General features: G+C 51.9%; 1 protein-coding gene across 1 annotated transcript; it reads left to right on the top strand.

Moving 5' to 3' along the window:
* The first annotated feature begins 11,931 nt into the window (after positions 1–11,931).
* On the top strand, positions 11,932–13,742 carry NKX2-8 (NK2 homeobox 8). The gene is made up of 2 exons (XM_075501519.1): positions 11,932–12,097; positions 13,192–13,742. The coding sequence occupies exons 1-2, from the start codon at positions 11,932–11,934 to the stop codon at positions 13,740–13,742; spliced, it is 717 nt and encodes a 238-aa protein (XP_075357634.1).
* The last annotated feature ends 1,650 nt before the right edge of the window (positions 13,743–15,392 follow it).

Genomic DNA, 15,392 nt, shown 5'->3' with positions numbered 1-15,392 from the left:
TCTGCGTACAAAGATTAATTACATAAAATAAAAGCTGGAAGAAATAAAAGAGCCAAACAAGGCAGTAAAGGAACCTTCTAAAAATGTTGCTGTTGACACTAAAGAAACAGAGAATATTCTGCCTGCAGCTGCAATACAGATGTCATCTAAACAAATTAAAACCCTCTGAGGACCAAAAAACACAATAAACTGTAGCATTATTTAAGTGAAGCAGTATCTTTTCTCTGCATCCCAAGCCAAATACTTCTTTAGAGTGTGAAAAAGTAGCCTGGGAGTACCCAGTGGCACAAAATATCTTTCTGGGTCCAGGGAAGCTTAAGATCTGATTTTGTGGGTGTTAAAATGCATCTTCTTACTGGCTTGCTGCCACAGTACGAATGACACTTCTGCCCTTTTTTTCCATCTCCATTTCAAGACTCCTGATGGCAGCTTCTGAGACTCCTGATTTTGGTGACTTAAGCAATCAGAAGGTGCACATACCTTTTAAACTGAGCACTGCAATAATTCCTAGCAGTCTGGCTTGTTTGCTGCGTGGCGTTTCAGACGGTACTGTACAAAAAGAGCAGCTGGGACTCTGCGTGCTGCTGGAGGTTTGCTCCTAGGAATCCCCCAGCCTGCCAATGCCATCTCACTTGCACTTGATTACCGAGAAAGTTTTGCATTTGTTATAAGGTGCTTATGTTGATTTACAAAGCCATTGAAAAGCAGAGCCCAAGTTACCTTTCTGAGTTAGTGACTCTTTACTTCGCTGGTCACAGGCTGAGGTCAACTGATACAGGTCTCTGTGCATCTTCAATACTGAAATGCGTCACTTTGGGTGGTCGCTCTTTCAGCCATTGTGCACGTGGCCCCGCTGCCTCCTGAAAGTACCGGCACTGCTACCTTCCCTGCGGTTAAAGCCCAAACGCAAGACACAGTTGTGCTCATCGGCCCTTAGCTGGATACAAATCACTGGGATTTCTGAAGAATCATTGCTAACACTGTTTTTTCAATCATTTCTCTTTAGTGTTTTGAGATGTGTCTGCGAGACAAGGCACTAAAAAGAGTGTTTTCTTTTTCTCCTCTGTCATTCCATTTTTATTTTCTGTTTGCAAATGTAATTCCCTCCGTGGTACGGCAGGATAGCATGCATAATGTAACTATGTGAGCACAGCCGAACTTTCTCCTACTCTAAAGAAAACATTTGTTATGGACCAGAGCACAGAATAGCTTTACAAAGCACTTCTTTGATTAAATACATAAAATAAACCAGCTGCTGCTGTAAAGAAACTGAAAAGTAAAATATTTATCAAATTAAATATGGATCGTGCAATCTTATGCTGTTTAACCTTAAATGCCTACTAAATCAATGCAACAGATCAGAATTCACAGAAGTCAGCCTTCTAAAGCCATTATTGTTAATCATTACTTTAAGTTCTGTAAATCTGTTTGATGTCGGGCATAATACAGACGATTACGTGAGCTGGAATTTTAACCGTATTGTTAATCAATGGATGTTTTTGCTGACTGGATGAGGAACAGGGAAAGAAAGCATATTATAAAAAAAAAAAGAAAAAAAAAGAAAAGAAAAATTGGAATGTGTCTGCTCCAGAAATAGTAAAGTAGCTTTGTTTCACTGGTGTAACAAATGCCATCATATGAAAACTATTATACAAAGGTTACTCATTATTAAAGGTATACACAAAATGTCATGGTAATAGAGTGTTGCCATGGGATAAATATATCTCACTTTGAAATATTCTCCATAAATGCCTCAGTCACCACAGCTTCCATTTAGCTGCAGAGGGCTGGGAGGAATGTGTTGTTTTAAAATTAATCATCCACTGTTCTTCCTTCCTGTCAGTAGGCTTAAGCACTGCAATATGAGGGAGAAAAACTTGGAACTGTTTTTTTATATTCATCCAATGCCCGAGATTGGAGGCAGGAAAGGATATTCGCAAACCTGATTTGGAGAATATCATAACTTTGAGAATTTCAGTGAGAGCTCTCACTCAGCTGCAGTACCCAAAAAGTAAACTGCTCTGACTCTAACAGAACTGACCCCTAGGTATTTAAAGTGGTTAGTATTTGTTGTGCAAAAAGCTGAGAGATTATCACAGACAAGATGGCTAGAGTTATGAATTCCAAGTATTTTAATTTAGGAAGGAGGTCAGCACACAATCAATCAACAGAGAAGTTATGAGATGATTCAGCTGAGTTTAAAACTGTATGTGTGGAGCTGACTAAAGACTCCTAAAGAAAACAGCTGATGTACAACCTTACTCCGGGATCAGCTTGAAAAGGAGGGCAGAGATGGGGAGGGTCAGCAGTCATTTATTCACTATTAGTTTATTGTGTGTTCTTCCAGCCCCTCGGCTTTCTGTCCTCCCTTTTTCACTGAGCCTCTGTGTTCAGGATTTGTCTGATGCCTCAGCCAGCTCCTTCTCTGACAAGCCTGCTAGGGGATTTGCTGGCTGTTTTTGTAGGACGAGAGGCAGACACAGACTCTGCCCTACTTCTGTAGCCGCAGGGATGCAAACTGCTCTCCAGTGCACACTGCCCCTGCCCACAGTAACCTCAAGGGCAGTACATGACTCTGAATCATCACGCAAGTCCACTCTAAGTCAAAAAAAGCCCAAAAGTATGTCTGCGAGTATTCATAAACGTTACCTTCTCACAAGGCAGTGGGTCGCGTGCTCAGCAGCTGAGCGCTGGCCTGGAGCTGCGCTGGCAGAGGAGCACGCCGACGAGTGGGGCTGGAGTGGTGTGAAAAAGCAAATTGGATTTTCCTACGTCGTTAATTGCTGCCCGTCAGTAAAAATTACTCTTTCCTTTTTTAACAGTGTTACTGCCTGGCTGAAAACTTTATGAGAACTCATTCCTGGATTTTTTATGGGAGCTTCAGCAGTCACATTTTGGAAGCTGTTACTTAATAGGATGTCACTGGGTCTGCAGGTGAGTAAAACCCCCAAATAACTTTTGTTTTGAAACATTCTTGCGGCAGCTGTTTCCACGCATGATTCATAACTTCTCTGCCTTAAGAACCGTGGCCATTTAAATAGCTTCAGTGAACAAAAGCACGGCACACACACAAGTCCAGAATGAAGCACAAATGCTTTCATGAAATACCTGTCCCCACAATCTCACACAAGTGTTTATTTAGAATTTTTGGCAGCATTTTATATCGTTAATGCGTTATATGGATACTCACTAGTCACAGCATGTACAGCCACAGTGGTTGTGTGAGATAGCTGATTTAAGAGAATCGGACCCTATTTTGTAAGCAAGGAAATAGATCAAGGAAGCGAAGCCATGTGGGATGAGAGTGGCAGAACCAAAATTAGGTTTCAGATCTTCCTCCATTCTCATCGAACACAAGCTCCTTCAGACCATGTTGCCTTCTTACTAAAGTTGGACTTTGATACTTACTGTGCAAATGAACCTTTGAGAAAATAACTTGGGGAGACATTTATGTTCTCACTACATGTAAAAGTAGCTGCATAAACTGATTTTCATCTGTTTCAAATAAATGACTACATTTCTACATCTGACCTAAACTATATCTGCCTCATTGGAGTCCTTGTTGGCCTTTGGGGTTACAAATGTATAATATGGCAGCAGAGTGAGGCCCAGTGACTTTACCAGACTCTCTGATCAAGAGCTTAAAATAAGTCACATCTGAAAATACACTTTCAACTATTGTCTCAAAATCAAATATTCTATTCTAGGGTTGTTTGCAGATCTTTTGAAGCTTTGCTGTTCAGTTTTGATTATTAATGGCATTTAAGAAACTGCAGCGGGATTGAGAAATCACCACATATTCTCCTGGCTTCTTAATGTAACCTCTGATAGTAGACTATGTTTGGCACTTGATGTTACTGTCAGAAAATGACTGCAAATAAGGTTTAAAATAGAAACTGTGGAGAGGGAAAAATGAGGACAAAAAGAGCTAAATCATGGGTTGAGAGAAGGGAAGAAAACCAGAAGAGAGCTGTGGAGACAGACACCAAGGAAGAAAAGAAGATGAATCATCTACTGTGAGGTTTGAAGACCATTATTATGTTAAATAAGGAGCATCAAAAGTGCATGTATGCACTTTCATGTATAAAATATATAAAGTTAAATGTGTGTGGTTTGCTGCTTCTTAGTTTGGAAGTTTGTTGTGTGTGAAAATAAACTATAGCTTCTTGCTGCACAAACCTGGAACAGCCCTCTTTACAACATACGTTTGCAGGATCAAAAAAGCAGCTCAATATCGAGTCAGAGAAAAGCTGAAAAATTCAGACGAAGATTTTTAAATACATGTGGAAATGGGGACATTTGGATCTGGGCTTTGGTCCATGTACAGTCAAACATAAAAGCCAATTTTATCGCTATGGACTAAGTGACTTTCCACTGTAAACTCCCTTGTGGTAACTTCTTGTACAGCCAAAGCCTCTCTGTCACTTATTGTGTGGCATGCCAGAGCCAGCACTGCTTCACCCAGCTGAATGCTCTTGAAGTCAGCAGAGTTACTTTACTCAAGATTTTAAAGGCAGCTGTAGTCAATAGTGTGTAAATGAAAGAATTCAGCCTGAGAGTGGCAAGAAACTATGGACTGCAACTTTAACATTGGCCTTCTGTGCTCATATCTTTTTACCTGCAGTATCAGGGACAAATCTTTCAGTTCTGGAAACAGCCACGAGACACCTTTTCCTTAACATTTTCAGTTGGGAGCTACAAGTGACTTTTTAGCCTTATTTCCCGAAGTGCAAGGCTCACACAATCTTATTTTCTGCCTGCCATCTGCAAAAAAAAAGCCTCAACCAAATTTGATAGATGGTCAGAAGTCTCAAAACCAGTTATGATCACAGGAGGTTTGTGAAACCTAATGGCTTGCGGAAAAGCCCAACTTACTGCCTCGCTAACAGGAAACAAATATTTGGCTTGGCAGCAGCCGGCTCACCGGTCAGCGTACGTGATGGCCAGTCAGTTGGTGTGTACCTAACAAAGCACTGCTGCCTCTTGGTGACTTGGCATGTCGCAGAGGAAGAAAATAATGCCTCTTGAAAATAATAGAAGGACCTCTTAAAAGTCTGCAATTTTGGCTGCCAATTTTATTCTAATAGAGGTTATGCATCAGAATTCAATAGAACGTAACCAATAGAGGATATTTATCAGAATTTAATGACTACTTAAAAATGTAATTGATACCTTACAGTGCAGGACAAAGAATTATACATTGAAATCCGATATATACCCTTGTAACCTGTCCAAAGCACAAAATGCCTTTTGTCTTTGTGAAGGTCTGTTGAAGGCGATGGTGTTGGTGAACAGGACAGCTTCCCTCAGGGACATTCCTGTCCTCTATTGCAGTTTCTCAACAACTGCTTAAGGATTTTACTTTTGTCTTACCATTCACCCCATTTTCCTAGCACCACCCACTTCGGTTTTGGGGCCAGACTCTCAAGGGGCTTTAGGCACCTAATTCCCACTGAGGTAAATGGGGGTTAGATGCCTAAACACTAACCACTAACCACTAACCACTAAACACTAAACACTGTGTCTTGGTCAAGGTCACTGCCTGAGAGCAGCCCCTTTCAAGGTCATCGGTGCTACTGGCTGCCCTCTGGGCTCCAGACGTACCACCTGCGCCCTGGAGCCTGCGCATCTGGCACAGATGTGTTATAACAGGGAGGGGAAGGGGCCCCACACCTCAGCTACAGCAGCTGAATCTGGGCCCAAGAGCACACCCTGTCCTGGGAGCGTTTTGCCCCTCGGCTGGAACCTGCTCCTACTCCCCTGTACATCCCATGCAGGCTGAGAGTGTGGGATGAAAATGGGGCAAGGGGAGAATGGCATTGCAGTGGTGGTAGGTACAGAGCCTGTACTCCAGCCAGCTGTTAACAGAATGACTGCTGCAGTTTCATGGCCCAGGTAACCCCCGTGGCTCTTCCCCGCTTGTGCGAGGGGAGTGTGCCGACAGGGAAGAGAAAGCCCCATCCCCTCGGCCTCTCCTGAGAGCGGGGCTCCAAGGAGCCCAAGGGAAGGAAAGGCCAGGCAGCTGGGCAGCCTCGCTCATGTCCATGCCAGTTCGGCTCTGCACAAGCTCGTCCCAAACCAACTTAGAGAGGCAGGGAGGGCTTGTCCCTTGCTGCTTTGCTTGCAGTCAATTTGCAAAATAATTCCTCCAGGATGATCACACAGAGCAAATGAAAAGCTCAATCCTGAATCCTCCACTGCTGTGGGTAATCCCTGTTTCAAGGAGTAAAGTCTCTTGTTTAAATGCAGAATAGAAAATTGAGGGTTTCAGAGAAAGTCTTGGATAAGCCTTGGATAGCATGCTTTGCACATATCAGATTTAATAATTATTATTTATTTTTAATTAATGAGTTCTGTAAAACCGAAAGAAGACTGATAGCAGAGGGAGTAATGATCTGAGTGGGATGGAAATTAGCGCACCAGAGAATAAGAATCTCCAAAAGTGGCCATGAAAGAAAGAAGTTTAGTTTAAGTTTGTTGAGGTTTTTAATAGGTTAAAGTCAATGTATGTGTGTACTTAGATTAGGGAATAGTCATGAAAAGAAGAAATAAAGGAGCTGCAGAAAAAGATGTAGATTGTTAGGAAGTATTAGGAAGAGGGAAAAGCAAATTACATTATTCTACGGGGAAAGAGAGACAAATACAACATACAGAAATACATAGAAACCAATTCTTCCTATAGAGAATATTCCACACCTTCCACAATATTGCCCTGATTAGAAAATGTACCATCATGAATGTCAGTTGCAAAGCAAAGAGACAAAGAAGAGCTTATAGTAAAATTCAAAGTCCAAAGCTGGTTAGTTGTCAAGAGGGAAAGATATTATTTTCAGGAGATGATGAAGGAAAAGGCTGTAAAGTTATGGAAATGTTCATTATTGGAAAAATGAAGTCGAGGATTATTTGTTTTTATAGAAAGCTGGAATCTTGCCTGCTTTAAAATCAGTTCTAAAATTCACATTGAATTCTGTGAGGTCAGGTTTTCTTTTCAGTAAAGTCAATGTACTGAACTTAAATCCCTCGCAGATACGTTGTTATACAGAGTAAATTGTTAAAATCCAGTATTCTAGAGAAAGGAAGCTCTCGGTCAGGCATTCATTTGCCAGCTCTGGTACAGGCTTTTTTGTGATGTTTGCCAAGTCACTCATTTCCGTGCCTCAGTTCCCAGTCATCAACCGACCCGTGGGTGTGAGCCCGGGGAGGTGGGTTGTCTCGGTAGCTTTTATCCCAGGGATTTAACCTCACACCGCAAACGTATCCAGCCCGCAGCACAGCCGGGAAGCCTCCCAGCAAGAGAGCTTCTGGCTGCCAGCGCTGCCCCACGCTCGTCTGGCTCAGCGCTATGCACAGTTCCTCCTTAAAGCCGGGACTACATCCTCCAGGGCCAGGCGGCCGCTTGTATTGATGTAAATCTTTTTTTTCCCCTCTCCTCCTCTCTCGAGGTGTAGACACAATCAACTGCTTCAGGAAAATGCTCTATTTCTGCATCCCGCATACATCGATTTGGTCAATCTGCTTTGCAATCCTCCACTGAGCACAATAAATGAAGCCATTCAAAAACAAAAAAAAAAAGGAGAGAGAGAGAGTGAGAGGAAAAAGCCGCTATTTTCTCAGGTGGTCGGAGGTGTTTTTAACAGCCCGGCTTCCCCATGCGGGGGCCGGCGGGGAGGGGAGCCGCGCAAGAGCGCGGCGGGAGCCCCGACGGGACGGTCCGACCCAGCCCCGGGATACCCCAAAAGGGCCCGGCCACATCTCGGGTGGAACCCCCACGGCCTCCCTCAAGGCCCCCCCAGTCTGCCGGGGTGCGAGCAGCCCGGTCCGCGCTGCAGGGTTACCTCCACAGGTGGCCGCGGCCGCGCATCCCCACGGAGGGCCACGGCCACCGCGCCCCGACTTCGCTCGGCTCCGGTCGCTGCGGGGGACACGGCCGTTTTCCCCTGCTCCTAATTTTCCTGCCCTGTTTCACATGAGCCTCAATGAAACACGGTCGTGGGCGAGCGGGATGAAAAGTGCGCTGCGAATAACGTGGAAACAAACAAACGTTTTTTATTTTAAGTGGGTTTTTTCTTTACACCCTAGGAAGCGTGAAAATTCATTTAAACGCGCTGGGGACCCCGAATTGCCTCTGGGGATTTAGCTGGAGGACGAGGCGGCCGGGCACACGCAGCCGTCCCCTTCGGGCCCACGGAGACGGGCATGGTCTCTGCCCGGGGGCCCACGGAGACGGGCATGGTCTCCCTCCGGGCGCCCACGGAGACGGGCTCGCCGCGGGGCGGCGAGTCACCTGCTATAGGATCGCCCTGCGGTCCCCACCGCCTCTGCAGGTGGGACACACGCGTGGGTGCTGCCGCCTACGTGTAGCATCCCCGGAGAAATGCCTGCCCCGTCTCATCCCCGTGGGTGCCGTCGGGAAGAGGCGGCTCTCGGTGCCGCCCCGGGGCTACCAGGCACTCTCCGGCCGGCGGCACCGCGGGGCGGCAGGGCGGCCCGTGCAGAGGGGCGAGCGGCAAACCCACCCCTCGGCCAACGGATGCCGTCCCCAGGGGGACCGCGGGTCCGGGGTCCCGTGGGGGGAGTGCTCCCCCGGCCCCAACGCCCAGGGGGATAGGGTGAGATGTGAACGGGCAAACCGCGACAGGAGGCCGGGCAGCCAGAGCTGAAAAGCCTCCAAGTCGGTCCCAAGCAAAACAAGAGATGAAACATTTCAGGTTTATTACGTTCTCCCTTTGAAGCGAACTATTTCCCGCAGATAACAATGCGTAGGTATATTTAGACAGCTCGGCTCGTCCAAGGAGAATGTGTCTTGCGCTATTTGAGAAAAACTCTAAGAGTAAGTGCAAATATTTGATGCTGAAGAGCTCTTAAGGCTTGAAGAGTACCATTTACTTATTTCTACACATCAGTGTGGGCTTAGGATGTTAAATAGATTAAAAGGCTAAGAGAGGTCACTGAAGTAGACTCTCTTTCTCTCATCCTGACTTTTTTCCCTTGCAAAGTTTTTGCACTTTCTTTAGAGTGTCCTTGGCAAACTCCTCGTAAGAGCCACCTCAGATACTGTACGTTTGTGGCGCTCTGAATGCCGCCCCCCTCCCCTCCCCTGGCCGCCCCCGCAACTCCGCTCCAGCCCGGGCATCCAGCAAATGTTTGCCTGCGGGGTCACGAGAGATATATATATATATTTATATTAATAAGCACTTCTGGGCCTCCTTTTGCACTGGGGGCGTCCCGGGGCGCGGGGCAGCCGCGGCGCTACCGGCCGGGCCGGGGCCCGCCGGGCGCAGGTGAGCGCGGACGTACCTGGCGGGGCGGGGGCCGGGCCGGCGCCCACCTCCCGCCCGCCGCGGGCTGCCCCGGCGGTGACACGGGGCGGGGGGAGCGGGGCGACCGCGGGAGGAGCCGCTCCGCCGAGGCCGGCCACGTCGTTTCAATTTAATCTCATTTAAAAAGACATAACTAATAAATTTGTATGGACGGGGCTGCCGGAGACGTAAAGCAGAGTCGATAGTGGTTCAATCCCATTGAACCCTATTGAAAACCATGACAACAAGGAACAAGCTCCGATTTATCCCGGAGAGTTAAAGCACATTGTGGGAAGGCGTCAATCACCTATTATTCCGGATCTGAACAAATGCAAAATCTTGACTGGAACAAATGCTTCCAACAGGTCCGGGACATAGGGCTACATTTCCCTTTTGTTCACGGCCTAGCAGTTGGCATGTATTTGTGCTCCCCTCGCTCCGACCACCCAGGACGGCTGGGAGGCTGTGCTTGGAGCGGGGAAGATAACTACTGTCACCAGGCACGCTTGATAGGTGGCTGCAGTAATCACGGCCTGGGAATCGTTTATATGGAGCCTGTCCAGTCCCGAAGAAATATGCGGGAAATTGGCCAAATGGAGCCTTGTGCCCCCTTCATCTTGCCCACAAATCTCGCCGATATAAATCTCGCCTCTCCCTTGCCGTTACTGCTCTGTTGACATTTTCCCCGCGAAAGTGTAACTGCTTCCAGAAGCGGCACCCGGAGCGGGGCGGGGAGGGGCGGCGGCGGCCGGGGGCAGGCGGGGAGCAGGGCCGGGGGGCGAGAGCAGGGGTGGATAAATATAATCTATACACAATAGCTTATAGATGTCTGTTTGGACAGGGAAATTTGAACCAACAAAGCGGCCGGCTGGAAGAGTATCTCGGGTCTCTGTTTCCAGGCGCGCAGCGCATCACCGCACGGTTTCTCGCCGTTTGCCCGACGGGGCTGTGCCGTGCGCGCTGTGGCCGGCGTTCCGGGGAAAGCGGACCCGCCCGGGGAGATGAGGTCTCTCCTTCCCTCCGGGCTTTCCTCCACCCAGCCGGACTCGCCTCCCACTGGTTTTCCAGGCGGGCGCCGGGTCCCTCCCGCGAAACCGGCGGGAAGCGATGGGGACGGGCGCTGCGGCGTGCGGGTGGGGACCGTGTCCCGCCCCCGCCCTCTGCGGCCCCCACGGCTCGACCCACGCCGCGCGACCCGCCTGAAACAGGCTAATCGCGCCCATCGGTCGCTTCTGCCCCTGCCCTGCGGCTGAGGACCGAGCCCTGCCACTGCAGTTTTGCATTTGAACGGCTCGTCGGGCTTCTCCTTTCTCTGTCATCTTTTTTTATAAGTCCTCGGCGGCCACCGAGGCGGGGCAAAGCCCGATCGCAGCTTCGCGGGGCGACGGGGCCGCCCGGTGAAGGGCTGCGAGGAGGCGCTTGCCCCGCGGCGGGGACCGCGGAGCTGTCGCCGGGCCGTGCCCAGCCGCTGCCGCACCCCTCCTCCCGGAGGGCCCGGGGCTCCGGGTGTGTTCGCTGCTGCTTTCGGCGGATGAAGCGGCGCTCGGCGGGGACGGCAGACGGGCGGATAAATAAACACGCCGTGTCCGATCTTTTCTCCCTCTCTCCCAGCTGGAATCGTGTCAGCCACTCACGCATGCCGCCCGAGGGGATATTCCTTGGGTTATGACAAGGCAAAATGGTGCTAAAAAAAAATCTCCCCCACCCCTCCTCCCGACTCTTGCTTGTGGACCGAGCGTGTCCGGCTCCCCGCACTTCCCCAGCCAAGCTCACGCCATCACCCTTCCCGAGAGAAGGGTGCACCTTCCATCCACCCTGCTCAGGAGAGTAAAAAAACCCAACCACGGAGATCCCATCCCCTCAACGCAGACACCCGCCGGCCTTCCCCGCCGAGAGCTCAGCCGAGGTGTGAAAAATCCCCCGCCGAGGGTAGGAAACCTGCCAATGGCAAGCGGGAGAATTGGAGGTAGCACGGCAAACAGCCCGGGCACAGAAAACAAATAACGACTTAAATTCCTTCCAGGTTTAAAGAGGGGGGGGGGGGGGGGGAATAAAGAGGGAGAAGCGGGGAGGGGGCTCTCGGCAGGCTCTGCGGATGTCCTGGGAGGATTCACTTTGTCTGCGGATAGAAGGGACGCTGGTGGCTTTGGTGGCGGATGGAGGGGGTTGGTTGTTGGTCATCCACATGCCACCCAAGATGTTATTCACTGCTAACAATTACCATTATCTGTCCCCACTTTTGGCTAATCAGACAGAATATGTAATGATGAAGCCTGTTTCCTGCTGTCTTTGGGAGGTAACGGGTTATTCTCTCATGGGGGTGGCGGGAGGGGGGGTTACACCTACTCCCATTAGGGCTTTAGCACTTGACTAATTCAGGTACTTAGCATCCTATAGACAGGGACGGTTTGAAAGCAGGCAGTGTTTGCAGCGGGGAGGACTGTTTATATAAACAGGACACCTCTGTAAACGACACTAATATTTGGGGTTAGGTGGCGATGGAAGGCAAGGTCCTCTTGAGCTGGGAGATTCCCCAGTAACCGGGCGCAGTCCTTTCCTCGCAGCTTTTAAGGGAGGGGGTTCGGGGCTTTGGGACGATATTTTTTTTTGGGGTGTGTGTGCACAGTCTACCATGGCCACATCTGGCAGGATCAGTTTTACAGTGAGGAGCATTTTGGATTTACCAGAGCAGGATGCTAATAGCATAAAGCAAGCCTCTGACCACCACCACTCAGCGGAGAACTACACCGGCTCGCCGTACCGAGGGTGGATAGAAACAGACAGAAATCACTACCCCTGTGAGTATGAAACGGACAGGAATTCGCCATCTCCGCACAGCTATCTTTTATTTGTTTCCCCCCTTCCTTTGGGGAAGATGCGAAGAAGCGAATCGCCAGCGTGTGTAGCCTACAGGGTCGGGGGGATCCAGGCTGGGAATTTTATAGAATATTACTGAATTGCAACAATGAAACAGCAGGAACATCCCGGCCACGAGCTTAAGAGAGAAAAGGTTCTTTTTTTTTCCGTAGGTCCGTGCATGTTCCCAGCTATGGCAGAAAGCAAAACCTCAGGCTATGTCCGCCCGTCTCTCTGCGCTTACCGTTTAAGCTCGCTCCCCGGATTCTTTTGGTCTTTTTTTCCCCCCCGTTTCACTGTTGCAAGAAATCCTGCCTTTTTGTGCTGGAGGGGTTTCAGGTCACCCCACGCACCGTGGAGGAAAGCTAAGCACTCACCCAGTGCCTCGCATCCCCGCGCTGCCGCGGAGCGCGCCCTGGGCGCCACCGCCTAGATCCACGCATCTGCCACCGCGGCGAGCAGGCTCCGGCTCCCAGACCCAGCTGCGTAGCACATTGGTCTTACCTCACAGACGTAAATTGTGCCGCAGATATACGGCGTTTAATGTATACCTGTGTGTGCGTGGCGGGAGACCGTCCTTTGGATGGATGCGGGACCCCCCTCGGGATAAGTTAAATACTAAGGCAATCGGGCGGCTGGAGAAAAGCACTGATGCAGGGACGGGGCGGCCCGATGCGGCGTTTTAGCACCGAGCGAGCCCAAACGCTCCCAGCCCGCAAGCCCCCGGCTGCGCGCGGCGAAGCGGCCGTGCCCGTGCGGGGACTGAGGCCGGGGCAGAGCCGCTCCCCCGCGGGGGGAACGCCCGCTCCCTCCCGTGGGTTAGGCTTAATGTGTTCGGGGGCTTAGCCTGATGTAAGGGCCCACATCAACAAGCCCACGTCTCTTGTTGACTGTTGGGATTAGTCCGGCCCGGTAAACAGCCGGGGCTCTCCCTGCGGGAGGCGTTTCGGCTCTCGACGGCCCGCCGCCTCCTCGGTGCCTGCCCCGCGCCCCGTCGCCGGCCGGCCCCTCTCTCTAACCCCCTCGCTGTCCCCAGCTTCCGACGAGAGCGGCCCGGAGCTGAGCTTGCCCGACTCCACCCAACGGTCGCTCCCCGCCCGCGGCTCGGAGGCCGAGGAGAAGAAGAAGAAGCGGCGGGTGCTCTTCTCCAAGGCGCAGACGCTGGAGCTGGAGCGGCGGTTCCGGCAGCAGCGGTACCTCTCGGCGCCGGAGCGGGAGCAGCTGGCCCGGCTGCTCAGCCTCACGCCCACCCAGGTGAAGATCTGGTTCCAAAACCACCGCTACAAGATGAAGCGGGCGCGGAGCGAGGGCCCCGGCAGCCCCCCGCCGCGCCCGCCCGCCCTGCTGCGCCGGGTGGTGGTGCCGGTGCTGGTGCGGGACGGGGAGCCCTGCCGCGGCTGCCCCGCCAGCCCCCCGCCGCCCGCCGCCCGCCCCAAGCTGGGCTGCGCCCTGGCGGGCTGCAGCGCCCAGGCTGCCCTCGCCCTGCAGGGCTACCGCGCCTGCCCGCCCGCCTCCGCCGCCGCCCTCGGCGTCTTCCCCGCTTGCCAGCACTTAGCGCACCCCGCCGTCGTCTCCTGGGGATGGTGACGGCGGCGCTTCGCCCTCCAGGGCCGGACTCATCCCACGGGCGCGGGGAGGCCCGCCCCAGCCCCGGGCTCCTGGCGCGGGGACGGCGCCGGGGCGCGCCGGGGCACCGCGGCTGCCGGGCTCGGGCGGGCCGGGCGGCGGAGCGCGGCTCCGGGGCGGCGGCGGGATTAGTCCTTTGGATTAGTCCTCCCTCCGCCGGCCTCACCCGAGGGCGCGGATGCCGGACGCGGCTCTTTTTGTGAAACCTCCGCCTCTCCCGCTCCTTTTCCAGGGGTTCCTTGTCGAAAAATAATAATAAACCTAGCGACCTAGTTTATTTTAAAATAGCTGATTCTTTCAGTGACTAATAAAATGATTTTTGGCAAATAAATTTTTCCCGGCGGAGAAGTGTATTTTTGACGACGGGGGCTTTTTCGTAGGATTACCTCCTGTGCCATAAAAGCTTAAATACTCCTCTTGATCCCGCCAGCGGAATTTCGCTTTCAAGTCCCTTTATTTTACCCACGCGCGCCGGTAAACGGCGAATAAAGTTCGCTGCAAGCATCTCACTGTAAACCTGGCGATATTTCCTGCGGGAAGCGTGGGCCCGGAGCCCCCGTCTCCGGAGGCTCCCCGACTTTTCGTTGCGGGCGGCGGTGCCCGGCGCCGGCCGAGGCCCCGGAGGCTGCGGCGCCGGTTTCCTCCGCCCAGCCCGGCCCGCGGTTCATTGCCGCCTGGTTTAAGGCTCGGGATTAAGCCAATCTTCCCGTTATTCTGAATCTGTTCCGAAGATCGACTGCGGAAGGGTAGTCAAGAGAAAATAGTGATGCCTTGTAACTCCCAGAGAGTTGTGTTTTGAAACGCTTTGATGAACTATTGGTTTTATTAATTTGGGGGGAAAAAATCATATAATTGTCCTGGCAACCGCCAATGGGGAAAAAACCCTCAAAAAACCCCCAAATCCAGGTCTCTGAAATATAGCCTAGACCGGCGCCTCCATCCCTCCGACGGGAGCCACGGATCAGGAACGCGGAGGGGAATATCTGGGAGCGAAGACCCCACGGGGACTGATGCAGACAACCTGCCCGCTGAGGAGAGGCTCTCGAGGGAAAGGGACCCGCAGAAGCTGTTTGGGGTTTTTTTTTTATTCACTGGAAGGGGGTTACTTCGGACCAGATGTGTCCCTGGGATGCGTCGTGCCATCCCGGGGATGCCCCCGAGGAGGTGGGCTGCGAGGCACCGCCGTCGCGGCCGGGGAGGCGGCCAAAAGCACCCACGCACTCCCGTGGGTGCTTTTGGCCGCATCCCCGGCCGCGACGGCGGTAGCATCGCCCTGCTCCCCTCCCGGCCCTGCCTTCCCCAGGGCTGCGTCTCTTCCACCGGGGCGGTTCGGTGTCTCCTCTGGCCTCCGTGCGGGAGGATCCGACCCAGCTGCAGGCAGGGCAGGTCGGGGAGGATGGAGCGACGCTGGTCCTCCCACCTGCATCCCCTTCCCTGCTTGGGCAGGGGGCTATGTGCCAAGGCTGAGATGCAGAGCGGACCAGGCTTCTGGGATGTGCGGGAAGAACCCGGGGGGATACAGCCTCTGTGTCACCTGGGGGGTTTTTTGTTGTTGTCTTTCCCCCTTCCCTTTATTTTTCCTCCTGCCATCCGAAATCTTTTTTTCTTTTT

Source organism: Mycteria americana, chromosome 5 (assembly GCF_035582795.1).
Source record: "Mycteria americana isolate JAX WOST 10 ecotype Jacksonville Zoo and Gardens chromosome 5, USCA_MyAme_1.0, whole genome shotgun sequence".
Lineage (NCBI taxonomy): Eukaryota > Metazoa > Chordata > Aves > Ciconiiformes > Ciconiidae > Mycteria > Mycteria americana.
This window is presented reverse-complemented; position numbering and strand designations above follow the sequence as displayed.

Excerpts from the sequence above, each read along its gene's own strand:
- NKX2-8 (XM_075501519.1), top strand. The coding sequence starts at position 11,932 with ATGGCCACATCTGGCAGGATCAGTTTTACAGTGAGGAGCATTTTGGAT. Across the intron at positions 12,098-13,191 it reads AGACAGAAATCACTACCCCT|CTTCCGACGAGAGCGGCCCG; the intron begins GTGAGTATGAAA and ends CGCTGTCCCCAG.